Here is a 17,642-nt window from a genome sequence, read left to right on the forward strand (position 1 = left end):
ACACTCTTTGACATAAATCACAGCAAGATATTTTTTGATCCACCTCCTAGAGTAATGGAAATAAAAACAAAAATAAACAAATGGGACCTAATGAAACTTCAAAGCTTTTGCACAGCAAAGGAAATCACAAACAAATGAAAAGACAACCCTCAGAATGGGAGAAAATATTTGCAAACGAATCAATGGACAAAGGATTAATCTCCAAAATATATAAACAGCTCATGCAGCTCAATATGAAAAAGCAAACAACCCAGTCCATAAATGGGCAGAAGACCTAAATAGACATTTCTCCAAAGAAGACATACAGATGGTCAAGAAGCACATGAAAAGCTGCTCAACATCACTAATTATTAGAGAAATGCAAATCAAAACTATAATGAGGTATCACCTCACACGAGTTAGAATGGGCATCATCAGAAAATCTACAAACAACAAATGCTGGAGAGGGTGTGGAGAAAAGGGAACCCTCTTGCCCTGTTGGTGGGAATGTAAATTGATACAGCCACTATGGAGAACAGTATGGAGGTTCCTTAAAAAACTAAAAATAGAGTTACCATATGATCCAGCAATCCCACTACTGGGCATATACCAAGAGAAAACCATATTTCAAAAAGACACATGCACCCCAATGTTCATTGCAGCACTGTTTACAATAGCCAGGTCATGAAAGCAACCTAATTGCCCATTGACAGACGAATGGATAAAGAAGAAGTGGTACATATATACAATGGAATATTACTCAGCCATAAAAAGGAACGAAATTTGGTCATTTGTCGAGACATGGATGGATCTAGACACTGTCATACTGAGTGAAGTAAGTCAGAAAGAGAAAAACAAATATCGTATATTAATGCATATATGTGGAACCTCGAAAAATGGTACAGATGAAATGGTTTGCAGGGCAGAAATTGAGACACGGATGTAGAGAACAAACGTATGGACACCAAGGGGGGAAACTGGCGGGGGGGGTGATGGTGGTGGTGTGATGAATTGGGCGTTTGGGATTGACATGTATACACTGATGTGTATAAAATTGATGACTAATAAAGACCTGCTGTATAAAAAAATAAGTAAAATATAATTCAAAATAAAAAAGACGGAAGGAAAAGTATGATAAGAGTATCTCAAAAATAGAGGACATCAATAAAGAAGTAAAGTTACAAAACAACCAAATGGAAATCCAGGAGCTGAAAAGTACTGTGAAATATAATTCATATTTCATGGCAAGACAAGGAAAATTTAAACATAAAAATTCTTCTCTGCCCTTTGGCCTCCTCTCTCCCCGCACTGTGCATTGTGTATCTGCATTATGCATTGCCCAAACCTCTCCCATCAGCAGGAATACCTGCTCAACCATAAAGAGCAGCATTGAAACAGGAGGGAAGGGGGCAGGGCACAAACCTTAAAAGAACAACAGGGACTTCCCTGGTGGCACAGTGGCTGGGAATCCACCTGTCAATGCTAGGGACACTGGGTCAATCCCTGGTCTGGGAAGGTCCCACATGCCGTGGAGCAACTAGGCCTGGGTGCCACAGCTGCTGAGCCTGCACTCTAGAGCCTGCAAGCCACAACTACGGAGGCTGCGTGCTGCAACTACTGCGGCCCACGTGCCTAGAGCCTGTGCTCCGCAACAAGAGAAGCCACCACAATGAGAAGCTCGCATGCACCGCAATGAAGAGTAGCCCCCACTCGACTCAAGTAGAGAAAGCCCGCACGCAGCAACGAAGACCCAACACAACCAAAAAATAAAAAATGATATAGCCATTGTGGATAGGACAAAAACTACTTAGAACCAATTAGGTGCAAGATGGCAGAAGATTTGACTTCCAGTAGACCTTGAGCCTCATTATATGCTCATTGTAATATATTAGCATGCTAAATGACACACCCACAGGCACCATGACAGTTCTGAGGCTGACTATAAAAGGGCAAAAAGTGAGCGGTGGCCCAATTCCTGGAAATCTCCACTCCTTCCCCAAAGAGTTGGAATAATCCTCCCACTTGTTAGCCTATGAAATTACCAAGCCCATAAAAACTAACCACCCCATGTTTTGGGACCACACTCTGTCTATGGAGTGTATATCTATCTCCCTAAATAAACCTACTTTCCTTCTTGGGGCAGAGCCCCCTTGCCTGCCCACTTGTATCCCTCACAAGAGTCCTATATTAATAAGTCTACTTCTTGCCTATTGCTTTGACTCTTGCTGAATTCCTTCTGTGCTGAGACATAAAGAACCTGAGCTTCAGTAAGTCTTGACTTGAGCTGAATGACTTTAATTAAAAGACAGTGGGTTTGAGTCCCAGCCCATGGGTTCAAGTCTCAATCTGAGTTTTGGCTGGGTTTGAATCCCATCTGAGGTGCGATTGTGTTCTAATCTAATCAGACCAGGTGTGCAGGTTTCAGCATCAACAAGACAACTCCTTAAAAGATAATATTCCTTCTTGATCTAGTAACATGACCTACCATGATGATGCTTAGATATGGATTATGTAAACCATCAATAATACATCATTTGGGCTTCCCTGGTGGCACAGTGGTTGAGAATCTGCCTGCCAATGCAGGGGACACGGGTTCAAGCCCTGGTCCGAGAAAATCCCACATGCCACGGAGCAACTAGGCCCGTGAGCCACAACTACTGAGCCTGAGCGTCTGGAGCCTGTGCTCTGCAACAAGAGAGGCCGCGATAGTGAGAGGCCCGTGCACTGCGATGAAGAGTGGCCCCCGCTTGCCGCAACTAGAGAAAGCCCTCGCACAGAAACGAAGACCCAACACAGACAAAAATAAATAAATTAATTAATTTAAAAAAAAGGAATCCCTGTCTTTAAAAAAAAAAAATACATCATTTGATGTACAGCCCTCTTTCTCAAAAAACATATAACTGTGCCTTGACTTCTAAGGGGTGGAACAGTTCTCAGAGCTTTCTCAGATGCTGTTCCTGGGTTATAACCCTCAAATTTGGCTTGAATAAAAATTTCCATTTCTTTCTTGGATTGACTGATTAGTTTTTCATCCACAGTACAATAACCAAAATGAAAAATTAACCAGAGGGGCTAAAGGTAGATATGGTCTAGCAGAAGAAAGGAGCAGTGAACTAGAAGAGAGGGCAATACAGATTATGCAATTTGCAGAACAGACAGTAAAAGGAATCAAGAAAAAATGAACAGAGCGTCAGACAAATATGGGACACCATTAGGAGCACCAACATATGTGTAACGGGGGTAGCAGAAGAAGTGGAGACAGAGAGAGGAGCAGAAAAAAAATTCCAAGGAAGTAACAGCTAAAAACATTCTAAATTTCATGAAAAAAACTTTAATCTACATGTCCAAGAAGCTTAACTGACTCCAACCAGGATAAAATACAAAGAGATAGATACTTAGGCACATCATAGTCAAAAATGTTAAAATCCCAAGAGAAAACTTGAAAGAACAAAGAGAAAAATGACTGATCATCTATTATACAAGGTAACCCCAATAAGATTACAAGCAGGCTTCTTATCAGAAACAGTGGGTCCATGAAACAGCTAAGATCCTATTTAATAGTGAAAGTCTGTATACTCTGCACCCACGATCTGGAAAAAAACAATGTCTGCTCTTGCTACTTCTATTCAATATTGTACTTGAAGATCTAGCCAGGAAAAGTAGGCAAGAAAAAGAAATAAAAGGCGTCCAGATTGGAAAGTGTTAAGAAAGGAAGGACAAGGAAGTTAAAAGAGTGAATTATTTCTGGCAAGGTCACCCTCCCTTAGGGGGAAGAGAGGGGAGGGTGTTTTAGGCAGATTACCTCACTAGTGCAGACCAGGAAAAATCACAGACTGATTGGCTTAAAATTCAAATGTAGGATAGCCTGAAACTACAGTTAGGTTAGTTATTAAGTATCAGTGGGGCTTAGCACAAGTCACTCCATTTTGGGCTGGTTGTTTCTTTTTAACAAAAGAACGAAGTAAAACCATCTCTATTTGCAAATTAATCCTAAGGAATCCACTAAAAAAACAATTAGAACTAATAAACAAGTTTGGCAAGGTTACAGGATAGAAGATCAATATACAAAAATCAATTGTATTTCTATAGAAAAAAATGAAATTAAGAAAATAATTCCATTTACAACAGCCTCGAAACAATAAAATACTTTGGAACAAATTTAACAAAAGAAGCTTGAAAACTGTACTCTGGAAACTACAAAACATTGCTGAAAGAAATTAAAGACGACCTAAATAAATGGAGAGACATCCAATATTGACTCAAGGCTTGTGCTGGATTCTCAGCTGGCCCTGTCCATTGCTCTCCTGCAGCACCCATCCTTCTCTGCCACCCTCTCTCCCCATCCAGGAACCCAAGATTCATTAAGGAAGTCTTGGCAGGATGGACAGTTCAAGCTTCCCAAAAGTACACAAGGTTTTAAAAACCGACTTTATTTGCCATGCTAGGAACTCTGGCTGGGAGGCAAGGGGATGTTGGGACAAGTGACTATCCATGATGTTATTGTCCTTACATTCCAACACTGAAGGGCTGAAGGATGAAAGAGGCTAAGAAAACCGTTAATGACCCTCCAATGAAACAGCATAGGCCTATCCCCCTATATATACATTCTAGCCTCATCTCTGAACTCATCCGGGCCTCGTTCACCATTTACTACTTAGGCAGTGACCCTCAAGTAATCATTCAGGCTCCGGCCACCCGAATGACCATCCTGATCCCGGCTTCTTAGCTAATAACCCTGGGACCAGCTATTTGAATAATCCTAAAGACCTTCCTACCTCCCTCTAATAACACGCAGATCCCGCCCCTCATATTAAACCTTTAGGCTCACCCTGCAGGGTGCTACTCCAGGATTCCGCTGCTGAAGATTCCAGGCCCCGCCCTCCAATCAGCCTATAAACTTCAACCTATTCCTGACCTTTCGAGCCGCTACCGCAGTACGCTTATAGACTCCACCTCCTTGACTAACATTCCAGGCCCGCCCCTTAGCCAAATGCCCGCCCCCAACCCTCTCCAGGCCCCGCCTCCTCAGAAATGCCACTCGAAACCCTGCTGACAAAAGTAAAGATCAAGCTCCGCACCCACAACTAACCTTGCAACGTTCACCTACTGCAGTAACCCTCTCTGTGTCACCTCCTAGAGGAATAATCTAGGCTAACCCCAGCACCCTCGAATCACCGCCGAAGCCCGTCCTCCCAGCTCACACCCATTGGCCCCACCCAGGGGAGTAGCTAACAATCCTGGGCCCGCCCCCCCAGAACCCAGCTCCACTCCGACCACGCCCCCGGGAGGCCACGCCCCCATCACGCACCCTCCTTGGGGCGCAGGCGCAATGTGGCGCCGGCCCGGCGTACCAGCGCCGCCACGTCGGCCGCAGCTCGGGCCGCCAGGGGGCGCGCGTCCAGCCGCGCCAGGAGCTGCCGGGCGCTGGGGCCCGCGGGCGGGGCAAGGCCACGGCCTGCGCGAGTGAAAAGAACAGATCAGGGCCCACCCTGAGTCTCAGCGACCCCCTACGCCACCCCCCCCCACGACCGAAGACCTAGAATGCCCCTCAGGATCCCGGAGACCCGAGACCACTCCCTCGATAGTTCTGAAAGTCACCGACTGCCCCTCTCATCTCCCGTGACCCCCGACCATCGCGGGTATGCCCGTGGACCCCCGCCTGCCCCCACGACATCCCTGGACAGCTATTTAACCCCAATATTCCTGGACACCTCCGAACACCCTGTGAATAACTCTGGAGGTCTCTCACTACCCCCCTATAACTCCGGATTCCAGACTCTTCCCCCGAACATCGAGAAGGATCCCGATTCCCCCAGATGTCCCAACAGAACACGGTCTGCCCCCTGTGGCCCAGGCACCCCCGATTCCCCTCCAGTTATCCTAGGCAACCCTGCCGGCCCACATATCCCCAGAGCCCCCAGCCTAACCCCCCACAATTCACCAAAGACCCCGAGTGTCCAGTTGTCCCCAGTGACCCCGGGCAGACCCCTCCGGCACACCTCCCCGGAGACTCCGGAGAGACCCCCGGGTCTGGTGCGCCGCCCCGCAGCGCGGGTGCGGGTAGGGCGCCTCGAGCCCAGCCCGGGTCGCTGGGCCCCTGCCCTCCACCGCCGCCGCCCGCAGCCGCTAGGGCGCCAGGGTTGCTTTGTTTACCACCTGTCAGAAGGAAAAGGTGAGGAGCAGACAGGCGGGGCGAGGGCTGGCAGGGACGCGCCCACTACCCTCCCACCCCCCGCCCCGTACCTCGTCTGCTCCCCTTAGGGTCCGTGGCGCCCCCCGCGCGCGGCTCCATGACCCGTACTTGGCCTGGTGGACGCACTGCCGCCAGCGACGCGTTTGGAGCGCCCGGGAGCGCTCACCTGGCGGCCCGCCCGGGCTTGGACGCGGCTGAGGCCGGCCGGCCGGTCCCGTGCTCGGCGCCCCAACCAGCGCGGTGACCTACCTGGCGGCCGCCAAGGAGGCCTGGCCCTGGGAGCCAGCGCGAGCTCTTGGCCTCGCTCTGCCTCAGGCGCTGCCTCTCTTTCCCAGCATCATGGGAAAACTCTTTCCGCCCAGGGGATGTTGTTATTCCACGTGTGAGAGGGGGAAGTCGAGGCCCAGAGAAGTTAAGGGCCCCACCCGAGCTCTGACGACTAAAAACGGGGTGCAGAACCGGAACCCAAGTTTACCAGGGTATTCTGCAGCCTCCACCAGAGCTTTGCACATCGTAGGCACTCAGTAAATTTGCAGTGAATGTTTCCCTACTGGGGGACTGGAAGAGTACGGTGGGCTGGGGAGGGGGGTGCCCTTGGAGCCTTTGGGAGCTCCGGGAGGCTTCAGGGGCCTGAGCATATAGGGTTGGGGGATTCAAAAAGTAGGGAAGGGCAGGTCTCCTGGAGAGTGGAGAGGCAGTAGGAGCCTGGACTTGAGGAGCCTTTGAAGGCACATGGTGGGGGAGGGGACACTAGCCAATGAGAGGGGAGAAATGAGGCCCTTCCTAGGTTTGAAAAGGGGTGGGGCTTTGTCTGGAGACAAAGCCCCCAAGGGTGGAGCACTTGGGCAGAGTGCTACTGAAGTGGAAGGAGGAATGGGGAGCTGTGAGAGAAGGCCTGTGGCCACCACTTTGTGGAAGAAGAAACTGAGGATGGGAGGGGCCCAGGGTCGCACAGTCAGCCAACAACAGTGGGGGTCTCAGGCAGCTTACCCCCAACAGTCATCTGGTCCATGACTGTTTCATTATGGGTTGTGAACACACTGTGTCCTGATGTCCATTCTGGCAGGCTGTGCAACCTCTCTCATCCACCTTTCAGAGTCCTGGTTTTGTTGTAGTTGAAAGGGCTGAATGGTCCCTGCTTTCCTTCCTCCTCTAGTCCCATGCTCCTCCCATCTCTGACCTGACCTTGTCTGTGGGGGAACACACTGGACCTCCTTCACTGCTCTGCCCTGTTCTTGTTGTGACCGAATGGGGCTTTCACAGCTCCCTAAATATGCCCACTGTTATTCCCATCTCCCTGCTTTTGCCTATGCTGTTCCCTCTTTCTAGGAGGCCTTTCCCAGCCTTTTGTCCACCTGGAAGGTGACTGCGTGTTATCAAGGCCCAATTCAAAGTCTTCAACCCTTTGTTCTTCCATTTCTGAAAAGAAAGAACGCATGTTTATATGCAGACGATGGATGATTGTCCCTGCAGAATTGTAAACCAAAGTGCTTCTTTTTTTTTTTTTTTTTTTAATTTTTATTTATTTATTTATGGCTGTGCTGGGTCTTCGTTTCTGTGCGAGGGCTTTCTCCAGTTGCGGAGAGCGGGGGCCACTCTTCATCGCGGTGCGTGGGCCTCTCACCGTCGCGGCCTCTTTTGTTGCGGAGCACAGGCTCCAGACGCGCAGGCTCAGTAATTGTGGCTCATGGGCCTAGTTGCTCCGCGGCATGTGGGATCCTCCCAGACCAGGGCTCGAACCCGTGTCCTCTGCATTGGCAGGCAGATTCTCAACCACTGCGCCACCAGGGAAGCCCAACCAAAGTGCTTCTGTCTGTGGGGATGAGTCCAAGCTGATTTCTTTTCCTGAGTCTTCCCAAGAGAACTGGGTTGAGGAGAAAAACCAAGGCTGAGCCCTAGGCATCCATATCCTCTCCTCCACTGGGAAGCCTTGCCACTCTCTCCTCCAGGGCCCAGTCCCCTTTCCCTCCCCCAGGGACCTCCCCAATCCTGCAGGGCAGTGCTGGTCACCAGGATCACTGGCCTCTCTGGGCATCTGCCTGCCTGAACCGGGATCTACTCTGTCCCTCTTGGCCACCCTTGGGAGTCCAGCTGATGTGTGCGCTCCCAGGGGTCCCCAGCAGTCCCCAGCATAAGATGGCTGCATCTGCCCACCTTCTCTTCGGAGAAGCCAAGATGCTTTCTTTGTATAATGCCGTGTAAACTTCTTACGTATGGCTTGTGGAATGAGAAATAAGGCAACACAAGGCACAATTATTACCCCAGTTTTATAAATTGGGAGAAAGAGGCCCAGAGAGTGTAAGTAACTTACCCTCGTCTGGCCCTGTTCTTACTGAGACTTCAAGCACTGAAGATGGAGATGGCAGCTTCCAATCTGGGGTTTGGGGCTTGGGGAACCAGTGATTGTGGTAGAGGGGTGCTTAAAGGTTGAGGAATGGGTGCCTGAGGTTCTATAGATTGCTTGATGGGAGGGCCTTGCAGAGGAGCACTGTCAAAAGTTCAGGATGGTGGATGGTGAGGGGAGCTTTCCAAGTATCCGGCAGCCTGGATGTTTCAGAAATGGGGCAAGGAGCTTGCCAACTGGATGGGGACTTGAGGGTTTGGAGATGGGGGATTGTTTGAGACTGGGAGATGCTCAGTCTTAGGGGAGTTTGCAAAGGAATGGGGTGTCCAAGGATGGCTTCAGGGATGAATGGTAGGGACGGGACCCTGGGTGAGAGTTTGCTGAGAGCTGATACCAGCAGGGCCACAAATCTGGGGATAGGGGCAAGGATTGGGGTTGAGGGAGCCATACTCAGGTCACCAAGGCAGCTGGCAGGGTTGGGGGGCCCAGACAAAAGGCAAACCCTAGGACTTCCCTGGTGGCACAGTGGTTAAGAATCTGCCTGCCAATGCAGGGGACACCGCTTCGAGCCCTGGTCTGGGAAGATCCCACATGCCGCGGAGCAACTGGGCCCGTGAGCCACAACTACTGAGCCTGCGCGTCTGGAGCCTGTGCTCCACAACAAGAGAGGCCGCGATAGTGAGAGGCCCGCGCACCGCGATGAAGAGTGGCCCCCGCTCGCCGCAACTAGAGAAAGCCCTCGCACAGAAACGAAGACCCAACACAGCCGAAAATAAATAAATTAATTTAAAAAAAAAGATTAAAAAAAAAAAAAGGTAAACCCTAGCTACAGAAGGTGGAACCCTAGCTACTGCTTTGTCTGGACCCTCAGTGTACCCCTCTGGGAAGTGGTGGTAATGAAGTGTGCATGGTAAAATTGCCAAAGGATTAGGAATAAACCTTCCAAACCACCTGCATTGTGCCCAGCCAACCTGTGGTAGCAGCTCCGGTGCTTATCTTTAATCAATATTGATTACAATCAAGCTGGACAGGCCAAACCCCCTCTTAGTCCTGCTCCATTGTGGGTTTAAACCAATGCATTCTTAGCCTCATCCATTCATGAAAATAAGCCTTTTGCCCCTTTTAGCGTCACCTCATTCATGGATTTAAGTCAGTCCCTTTCACAACCCCACCAGTTCTTATTAATTTAATCAAATATTTCTTCTTTTTAAGAAATAGATCCCTTTTAAAGGGACTGAGGTTTAATTGCCATAAAATTTGATAGGTTTTGAACTTGTTACTGAACGAGGTTCATTTGCTCAACACTCAGCAAGCCAAAGGCTGAGACAGCAAGGTCTGCAGCAGAGAAAGGGTTTATTCACCACCTCCCCAAAGGCACAGGGCTTGAGATACTTATGGGATAAAGAATCAGGGTGGTCTTAGGCCCAGGGTAAAGTGTTTGGAGGCAGGGAAAAGGTGAGGCAATCAATGTTCTGCACAGGTGTATATGAGTTACATGCTTCTTCATGGAATGCATGTTCAAAAATGGAGGTGCTTAGCATGATCTGAGGGTGGAGTTTTCAGCCCTCTGATGTCAAAAGGTCATTCATCAAACACCTGTGCAGGCCCAGTTTTGGGGTCGGTGGTCCCAACCCGTCTTAACTGGCTCGAATTGGACAAGAGCTGACTCCAAGTTCCTGGAAAACAATGGTAAGCCCCATTACTATAGCAACCCATATGTCAGAAGTGTTATCAATAGGGGGTGGTAAAGGAGTCAAAAATAATTAAGACGAGTTTGGTCAGTGAAGGCAGGTTACAAGCAGAGGGGTTTTTAACAAGCTGTTCCCTTACCTGCTGTTCTGTAAGACAAGCTCAAGAATTTCTGTTAGGCACTTGAACAGAAACATTAACCCTATGGGGCATGGTTTCAAACTGTTTACAACTGTGAGACTATCACTACAATCAAGATAGAGAACACAATCCTCACTGCCAAAAGTTTTCTCTTGCCCCTGTGTGATTCCTCTCTCCTGCCTGCTGCCCCCTCCCCCTCGTCACCAATCTACTTTCTTTCACTATACATTAGTTTGCATTTTACTAGATTTTTATATAAACAGAATCATACAGAATGTACTCTTTGCGTGGGGAGGTAGGTCTTGCTTCTTTCACTTAACATAATTATTTTGAGATCCATCCAAATTTTACATCCATTTTTATTGCAGTGTAGTATTCCATTGCATGAATATTCCAGTTTGCTGATCTATTCACCTGTTGATGGACATTTGGGTTGTTTTCAGTTTTGGGCTATTAACATATGCTATGGACTCGTGTCTCCCCAAAATTCATATATTAAATCTCTAACCCCCAATGTGATTGTATCTGGAGATAGAATCTTTAGGAGGAAAATAAGGTTAAATGATGTCATAAGACGGGAGTTCCCTGGTGGTCTAGTGGTTACGATTTGGTGCTTTCACTGCTGTGGCCCAAGTTCAACCTCTGGTCAAGGAACTGAGATCCCACAAGCCACAGGACGTGGCCAAAATTTTAAAAAATGGTGTCATAGAGTGGGGTCCTAATCTGATAGGATGTGGCCTGATAAGAAGAGGAAGATCTCTCTCTCTCTCTCTCTCTCTTCCATGTGAGGATACAGAGTGAAGGTGGCCATTTGCAAGCTGGGAAGAGAGCCTTACCAGGAACCAAATTGGCTAGCACCTTGGTCTTTGACTTTCCAGCCTCCAGAACCGTGAGAGATAAATTTCTGTTAAGTCACATGGTATTTTGTTATGGCAGCCTGAGATGACTAAGACAACAAATAAAGCTTCTATGAACATTCATTTACAAATATTTGTGTAGACATATGCTTTCATTTCTTTTAGGTAAATAACTAGGAGTGGAATGGCTGGATCATACATGTAAGTTTAACTTTTCAAAGATACTGCTGGACTTCCCTGGTGGTCCAGCGGTTAAGACTCAGTGCTTCCAATGTTGGGGATGTGGGTTTCATCCCTGGTTTGGGAACTAAGATCCCGCATGCTGCGAGGCGCAGCCAAAAAAAAAAACCGATACTGCCGAACTGTTTCCTAAAGATGCTATATACCATTTTACATTTCCATCAACAGTATATGAGGGAATTCCCCGGGGGTCCATTGGTTAGGACTCGGTGCTTTCACTGTCTGGGGACTGGGTTCAATCACTGGTTGGGGAAATAAGATCCCACAAGTCCCACGGCATGACAAAAAAAAAAAGTAAACAGTATATGAGAGTTCCGTTTTCTCCACATCTTCACAAACAGTTGGTATGGTCAGATTTTTAATTAACTTTAGCCATTCTAATATGTGTGTAGTGGTATTTCATCATGATTTTAACTTGCATTACCCAAAAGACTAATAGTATTAAGCATTGTTTACACGCTTATTTGCCATCTGTATATGTTCTTTGGTAAAGTTTGTGTTCAAATCTTTTGCCTGTTTCTTCCTCCACAAAGTGGTGGCCACAGGCCTTCTCTCACAGCTCCCCATTCCTCCTTCCACTTCAGTAGCACTCTGCCCAAGTGCTCCACCCTTGGGGGCTTTGTCTCCAGACAAAGCCCCACCCCTTTTCAAACCTAGGAAGGGCCTCATTTCTCCCCTCTCATTGGCTAGTGTCCCCTCCCCCACCATGTGCCTTCAAAGGCTCCTCAAGTCCAGGCTCCTACTGCCTCTCCACTCTCCAGGAGACCTGCCCTTCCCTACTTTTTGAATCCCCCAACCCTATATGCTCAGGCCCCTGAAGCCTCCCGGAGCTCCCAAAGGCTCCAAGGGCACCCCCCTCCCCAGCCCACCGTACTCTTCCAGTCCCCCAGTAGGGAAACATTCACTGCAAATTTACTGAGTGCCTACGATGTGCAAAGCTCTGGTGGAGGCTGCAGAATACCCTGGTAAACTTGGGTTCCGGTTCTGCACCCCGTTTTTAGTCGTCAGAGCTCGGGTGGGGCCCTTAACTTCTCTGGGCCTCGACTTCCCCCTCTCACACGTGGAATAACAACATCCCCTGGGCGGAAAGAGTTTTCCCATGATGCTGGGAAAGAGAGGCAGCGCCTGAGGCAGAGCGAGGCCAAGAGCTCGCGCTGGCTCCCAGGGCCAGGCCTCCTTGGCGGCCGCCAGGTAGGTCACCGCGCTGGTTGGGGCGCCGAGCACGGGACCGGCCGGCCGGCCTCAGCCGCGTCCAAGCCCGGGCGGGCCGCCAGGTGAGCGCTCCCGGGCGCTCCAAACGCGTCGCTGGCGGCAGTGCGTCCACCAGGCCAAGTACGGGTCATGGAGCCGCGCGCGGGGGGCGCCACGGACCCTAAGGGGAGCAGACGAGGTACGGGGCGGGGGGTGGGAGGGTAGTGGGCGCGTCCCTGCCAGCCCTCGCCCCGCCTGTCTGCTCCTCACCTTTTCCTTCTGACAGGTGGTAAACAAAGCAACCCTGGCGCCCTAGCGGCTGCGGGCGGCGGCGGTGGAGGGCAGGGGCCCAGCGACCCGGGCTGGGCTCGAGGCGCCCTACCCGCACCCGCGCTGCGGGGCGGCGCACCAGACCCGGGGGTCTCTCCGGAGTCTCCGGGGAGGTGTGCCGGAGGGGTCTGCCCGGGGTCACTGGGGACAACTGGACACTCGGGGTCTTTGGTGAATTGTGGGGGGTTAGGCTGGGGGCTCTGGGGATATGTGGGCCGGCAGGGTTGCCTAGGATAACTGGAGGGGAATCGGGGGTGCCTGGGCCACAGGGGGCAGACCGTGTTCTGTTGGGACATCTGGGGGAATCGGGATCCTTCTCGATGTTCGGGGGAAGAGTCTGGAATCCGGAGTTATAGGGGGGTAGTGAGAGACCTCCAGAGTTATTCACAGGGTGTTCGGAGGTGTCCAGGAATATTGGGGTTAAATAGCTGTCCAGGGATGTCGTGGGGGCAGGCGGGGGTCCACGGGCATACCCGCGATGGTCGGGGGTCACGGGAGATGAGAGGGGCAGTCGGTGACTTTCAGAACTATCGAGGGAGTGGTCTCGGGTCTCCGGGATCCTGAGGGGCATTCTAGGTCTTCGGTCGTGGGGGGGGGTGGCGTAGGGGGTCGCTGAGACTCAGGGTGGGCCCTGATCTGTTCTTTTCACTCGCGCAGGCCGTGGCCTTGCCCCGCCCGCGGGCCCCAGCGCCCGGCAGCTCCTGGCGCGGCTGGACGCGCGCCCCCTGGCGGCCCGAGCTGCGGCCGACGTGGCGGCGCTGGTACGCCGGGCCGGCGCCACATTGCGCCTGCGCCCCAAGGAGGGTGCGTGATGGGGGCGTGGCCTCCCGGGGGCGTGGTCGGAGTGGAGCTGGGTTCTGGGGGGGCGGGCCCAGGATTGTTAGCTACTCCCCTGGGTGGGGCCAATGGGTGTGAGCTGGGAGGACGGGCTTCGGCGGTGATTCGAGGGTGCTGGGGTTAGCCTAGATTATTCCTCTAGGAGGTGACACAGAGAGGGTTACTGCAGTAGGTGAACGTTGCAAGGTTAGTTGTGGGTGCGGAGCTTGATCTTTACTTTTGTCAGCAGGGTTTCGAGTGGCATTTCTGAGGAGGCGGGGCCTGGAGAGGGTTGGGGGCGGGCATTTGGCTAAGGGGCGGGCCTGGAATGTTAGTCAAGGAGGTGGAGTCTATAAGCGTACTGCGGTAGCGGCTCGAAAGGTCAGGAATAGGTTGAAGTTTATAGGCTGATTGGAGGGCGGGGCCTGGAATCTTCAGCAGCGGAATCCTGGAGTAGCACCCTGCAGGGTGAGCCTAAAGGTTTAATATGAGGGGCGGGATCTGCGTGTTATTAGAGGGAGGTAGGAAGGTCTTTAGGATTATTCAAATAGCTGGTCCCAGGGTTATTAGCTAAGAAGGCGGAATCAGGATAGTTATTCGTGTGGGCGGAGCCTAGTTAAATGGATGAGCAAGTCTGTCTCTGCATCCTAGAGGCAAGGAAATGAGATGAGGCTAGAAATATTAACTCAGTAGGCTGGTCCTAGATAGTTTCTTTATAGTAACCTTCCGACTGCCTTTTTCATCCCCCAGCCATTAGCGTGCTGGATTCTGCGGACATAGAGGTCACAGACAGTCGCCTTCCTAATGCCACTTTCGTGGAACACCGGCCCCAGGTACCACCTTGTCCTCCTTCGAGGCCACCTGCCTCGAGACTGGCAGTGTATGTATACTTGTGTCCTTACTCCAGCATCGTCGGTCAGAGACCTTGGGTACACGTACCGCGCCGCTCCAAGTGACCCAGGGTAAGGCACGTCGTGCTTCGAAGCCGCCCCAGGCCTCTGGTCAGTTCTGTGTGGAACTCGTTCGCAGTTCCGTGGGCTTTGGCTTCACATTAAGTGGAGGCCGAGATGCAGGCGGGGACGCTCCGCTGGCAGTGCGCGGGCTGCTGAAGGACGGGCCGGCACAGCGCTGCGGTCGCTTGCAGGTGAAGCATAAGGCACCCTCCATTCGACGGTGCCAGCCCTGTCCTATCCTATTGTCGACGTGCTCTCCATTTTGACCTTTCTACAACACCCCTTGCCTTGCACTCTTGCAGGCCGGCGACCTCGTGCTCCACATCAATGGAGAGTCAACTCAGGGGCTCACCCATGCCGAGGTCATGAATCGGATTCGCGCAGGCGGTCCCCGGCTCTACCTTGTGCTAAGCAGGCCTCCTGAGACCCACCCCGGCAAGCCTGAGGGGGTGGGAGGGCCCTGGAAAGAAGATGGTGGGTTTCTCAGAGGATTGGGGTCAGGGATCTGTGAGACGATGAGGGTCGCAGAGTGGAGAGGCTGGGGACCTGGGTGAGAAGGGTTTGGTGGTCTCAATGGGGAGGATCAGGGCTTGGTGTTTGTGAGGGTCATGATATTTTCAAAAGTGGGGATGGGAAGACCGGGGTCCCAGGATAGGAATAAGGGTGGATTTCAGAGGGGAGGCTTTTGAGGTACTGGGAGGGAAGAGAAAAGAGGGGTTTGGGGTAAAAGTGGTTGTTCAGAAGGAAGGGTCGTGGTCCCCAGATGGGAAAGCAGAGTGGGTCTCAGTGGAGAGGGGATGGGATGGGTATCCAGAGGGTAGGGGGTCTGGTCCCAAAAGATGAGGGATCCATTAGGGAAAGGGTTGGGAGTTGAGGAAGGTAGGATGAGCAAGGAGAGAGTCTGGGATCCTAGATGGGAGGGGTTTGACTTCCTTTGGGAGTTGTGGGAATTGATTTCTGAGGGGAGTGTTCTGCATCCAGGAAAGGAGGGGACTCGGGAAAGGAGGTGTCGGGTCTTGAGGAGTGGCTCCGGTTCCTGAAGGGCGTGTCCATTCCTTGAGGGAGGTTTCTCTAAGTACTGGGGTCTCTGTCTCCCGCAGCCCTTCGAGTCTGCCGGCCACCCTCAGCCAAGGGGCCCCATCTCCGTTCCCCACCCTATCGCCCAATCTAATCTGCAGTCTTGCCATCCCCAGATCGCAGCGCAGATCCTGGGGGACCAGCAGTGACGAGGTCTCGCAGCTCCAGCGCTTCCCCACTTCAGCACCCTCGACCCCGTACGACGCCCCAAACCCGGGGCAGCCCGGAGTCTAGCCCAGGAGTGGCGGACGACCCCGCGGTTCCTCCTCCTGAGGGCAGCACGGAGGACCCCAACGACCACACCCCGGATTCCCCTGGACCCTGGCTGGTGCCGAGCGAGGAACGGCTCTCGCGAGCCCTAGGGGTCCCAGGGGCCGCGCAGCTAGCCCTGGAGATGGCAGCCGGAAGGCGGAGGCACTGAGCGTGTAGCAGACGGGTCACCTGGTACTGCCCAACCTGGATCTGGCGTGCTCCGCCCGCCGCTCACTAGCATCATGGGGAGAGCTTCCTTGGTCTTCTCCCCCCTCCTGCTTCGCAGTCGACCAGCCCGTGCTCCCCTCGAGGCGTCAGTGGTACGGCCCTCCCGGACCGGCCAGCCCTGCGCTTCTTGCTTCGGGCAGGGGAGGTAATAAAATGGTTCGATCCAGTCTTGACTTGCCAGGTGCTCTAGGCCGGGTGGGGCTCCCGAGTCCAACTCGTAAAGCAGCGGGTGGGTCGACCTGGTTGCGAGGAGGGCCTCTTCTAGCAACCCTTGACAAGCTTACTTCCTGCTGTTTCTTTCATGCCTCTAGAGAGGTCTTCGCTTCTGCCGGCATAGCCCCACGCCGTTCCCCTTCGCCAATTCCTGCTTCTCTCCCCATTTATTCATTTCACTTTTTTGGACGTGTGCAGGGCTCAGTTAATTATTGCGCGTGGCGTGGGGAATGCAGAGGTGGGCCTATTGTGGCGGGGTGTGCACCAGTGTACCCACAACCCCGGCCAGGAATCGTCCAGACCCTCAGCTGGGCTGGATAGCAAGGCTAGAACCGGGGCGGCTTCCTTCGCCGAGAACCTGCGGTCTCTCACTTCCAGCCTGGTCTCTCAGCTTTGGCTGGCTGTAGACTGCCACCCTCAGGGCGCTGGCTGGGGCCCCGAAGCCCCCTTCGGGGCGGAGCCAGGAAGGTGTGAGTCAGCGGGCCGGGCTAAAAAAGGCTTTTAGAACCGTTGGGCTGCGCCCCCCTCTTCCATAGATGGGTGACGAACTGCAGACGGGCTTGTGTGCACACGCTACACGCTGGGCGTTCCCGGTCCTGGGAGAGGCCCGAGTTTCCTCCGTCCTGGGAACAGAGCCCCAAAGCCAGGGCTTATATGGCCAGCCGGACTCCGGTGTAGCCCCAGTGCGGGCGCTGACCGAGGCCAGAAATGTCCAGTCACCTCCGCTGTCACCACATCCTGAACACTGCGTCCCATCCCCCCCAACGAAGGAAGCTGTGGTCTGGAGGGAATGGGCAACTCTACCCCCTACGGGGAGGGGCTGGAGAGGTGAGGGAGGGAAATTAAAGGGCCCGAGTGTGAGTGTCCAAGGTGGCGCTGGGGAGGAGAGAGGGACTGTAAAGCTAGGCTGGGAGTTGGGGTATAAAGAGGTGAAGAGGTGAACCCTTGAATGATTAGCGCTGTAGGCATTGTGGGGGAGTGCACTGGGGCTTCTAGCTGACCCTAACTCAGAGCCTGGTAGAAGTGTGGCTCTAGGGAAGTCAGGAAAGGGCTCCAGAGCCCCAGTCCTATAAAAACAGTCACACCCAGGAGACTAATAATATCGATAGTACCCGCAGCCACCATTTACTTGGTCTTAT

At 52.2% G+C, this 17,642-nt stretch overlaps 2 protein-coding genes across 14 annotated transcripts in view; one reads left to right on the forward strand and one right to left on the reverse strand.

Moving 5' to 3' along the window:
• Window positions 1-6,393, reverse strand: part of GPKOW (G-patch domain and KOW motifs) — a 54,999-nt gene extending 48,606 nt beyond the window's left edge. For 8 of the 10 annotated variants that reach the window (XR_009500304.1, XR_009500305.1, XM_059911528.1 and 5 more), the window contains exon 1: window positions 6,223-6,393. Coding sequence is in view for 4 of the 10 variants with exons in the window: in XM_059911528.1 (XP_059767511.1) it covers window positions 6,223-6,271 (49 nt within the window). In the remaining 6 variants the exon portion in view is untranslated. Of the gene's footprint in view, window positions 1-4,807; window positions 4,953-5,287; window positions 5,435-6,222 lie in introns of those variants that run through there. The other 2 variants (XM_059911530.1, XM_059911532.1) reach the window with 2 other exon arrangements.
• A 6,260-nt stretch (window positions 6,394-12,653) lies between these two features.
• Window positions 12,654-16,456, forward strand: MAGIX (MAGI family member, X-linked). Of its 4 annotated transcripts, none has more exons than XM_059911540.1 (6): window positions 12,654-12,833; window positions 13,622-13,768; window positions 14,531-14,613; window positions 14,688-14,924; window positions 15,036-15,207; window positions 15,927-16,456. In XM_059911540.1, the coding sequence occupies exons 1-6, from the start codon at window positions 12,785-12,787 to the stop codon at window positions 16,229-16,231; spliced, it is 993 nt and encodes a 330-aa protein (XP_059767523.1). In that variant the 5' UTR covers window positions 12,654-12,784; the 3' UTR covers window positions 16,232-16,456. The 4 variants fall into 4 exon arrangements, with proteins under 4 accessions (XP_059767523.1, XP_059767524.1, XP_059767528.1 ...); XM_059911541.1 differs by having other exon boundaries at window positions 15,036-15,168; XM_059911545.1 differs by lacking the exon at window positions 15,036-15,207 and having other exon boundaries at window positions 12,655-12,833; window positions 14,688-14,742.
• The last annotated feature ends 1,186 nt before the right edge of the window (window positions 16,457-17,642 follow it).

The sequence above is a fragment of the Balaenoptera ricei genome, chromosome X (assembly GCF_028023285.1).
Source record: "Balaenoptera ricei isolate mBalRic1 chromosome X, mBalRic1.hap2, whole genome shotgun sequence".
Classification (NCBI taxonomy): Eukaryota; Metazoa; Chordata; class Mammalia; order Artiodactyla; family Balaenopteridae; genus Balaenoptera; species Balaenoptera ricei.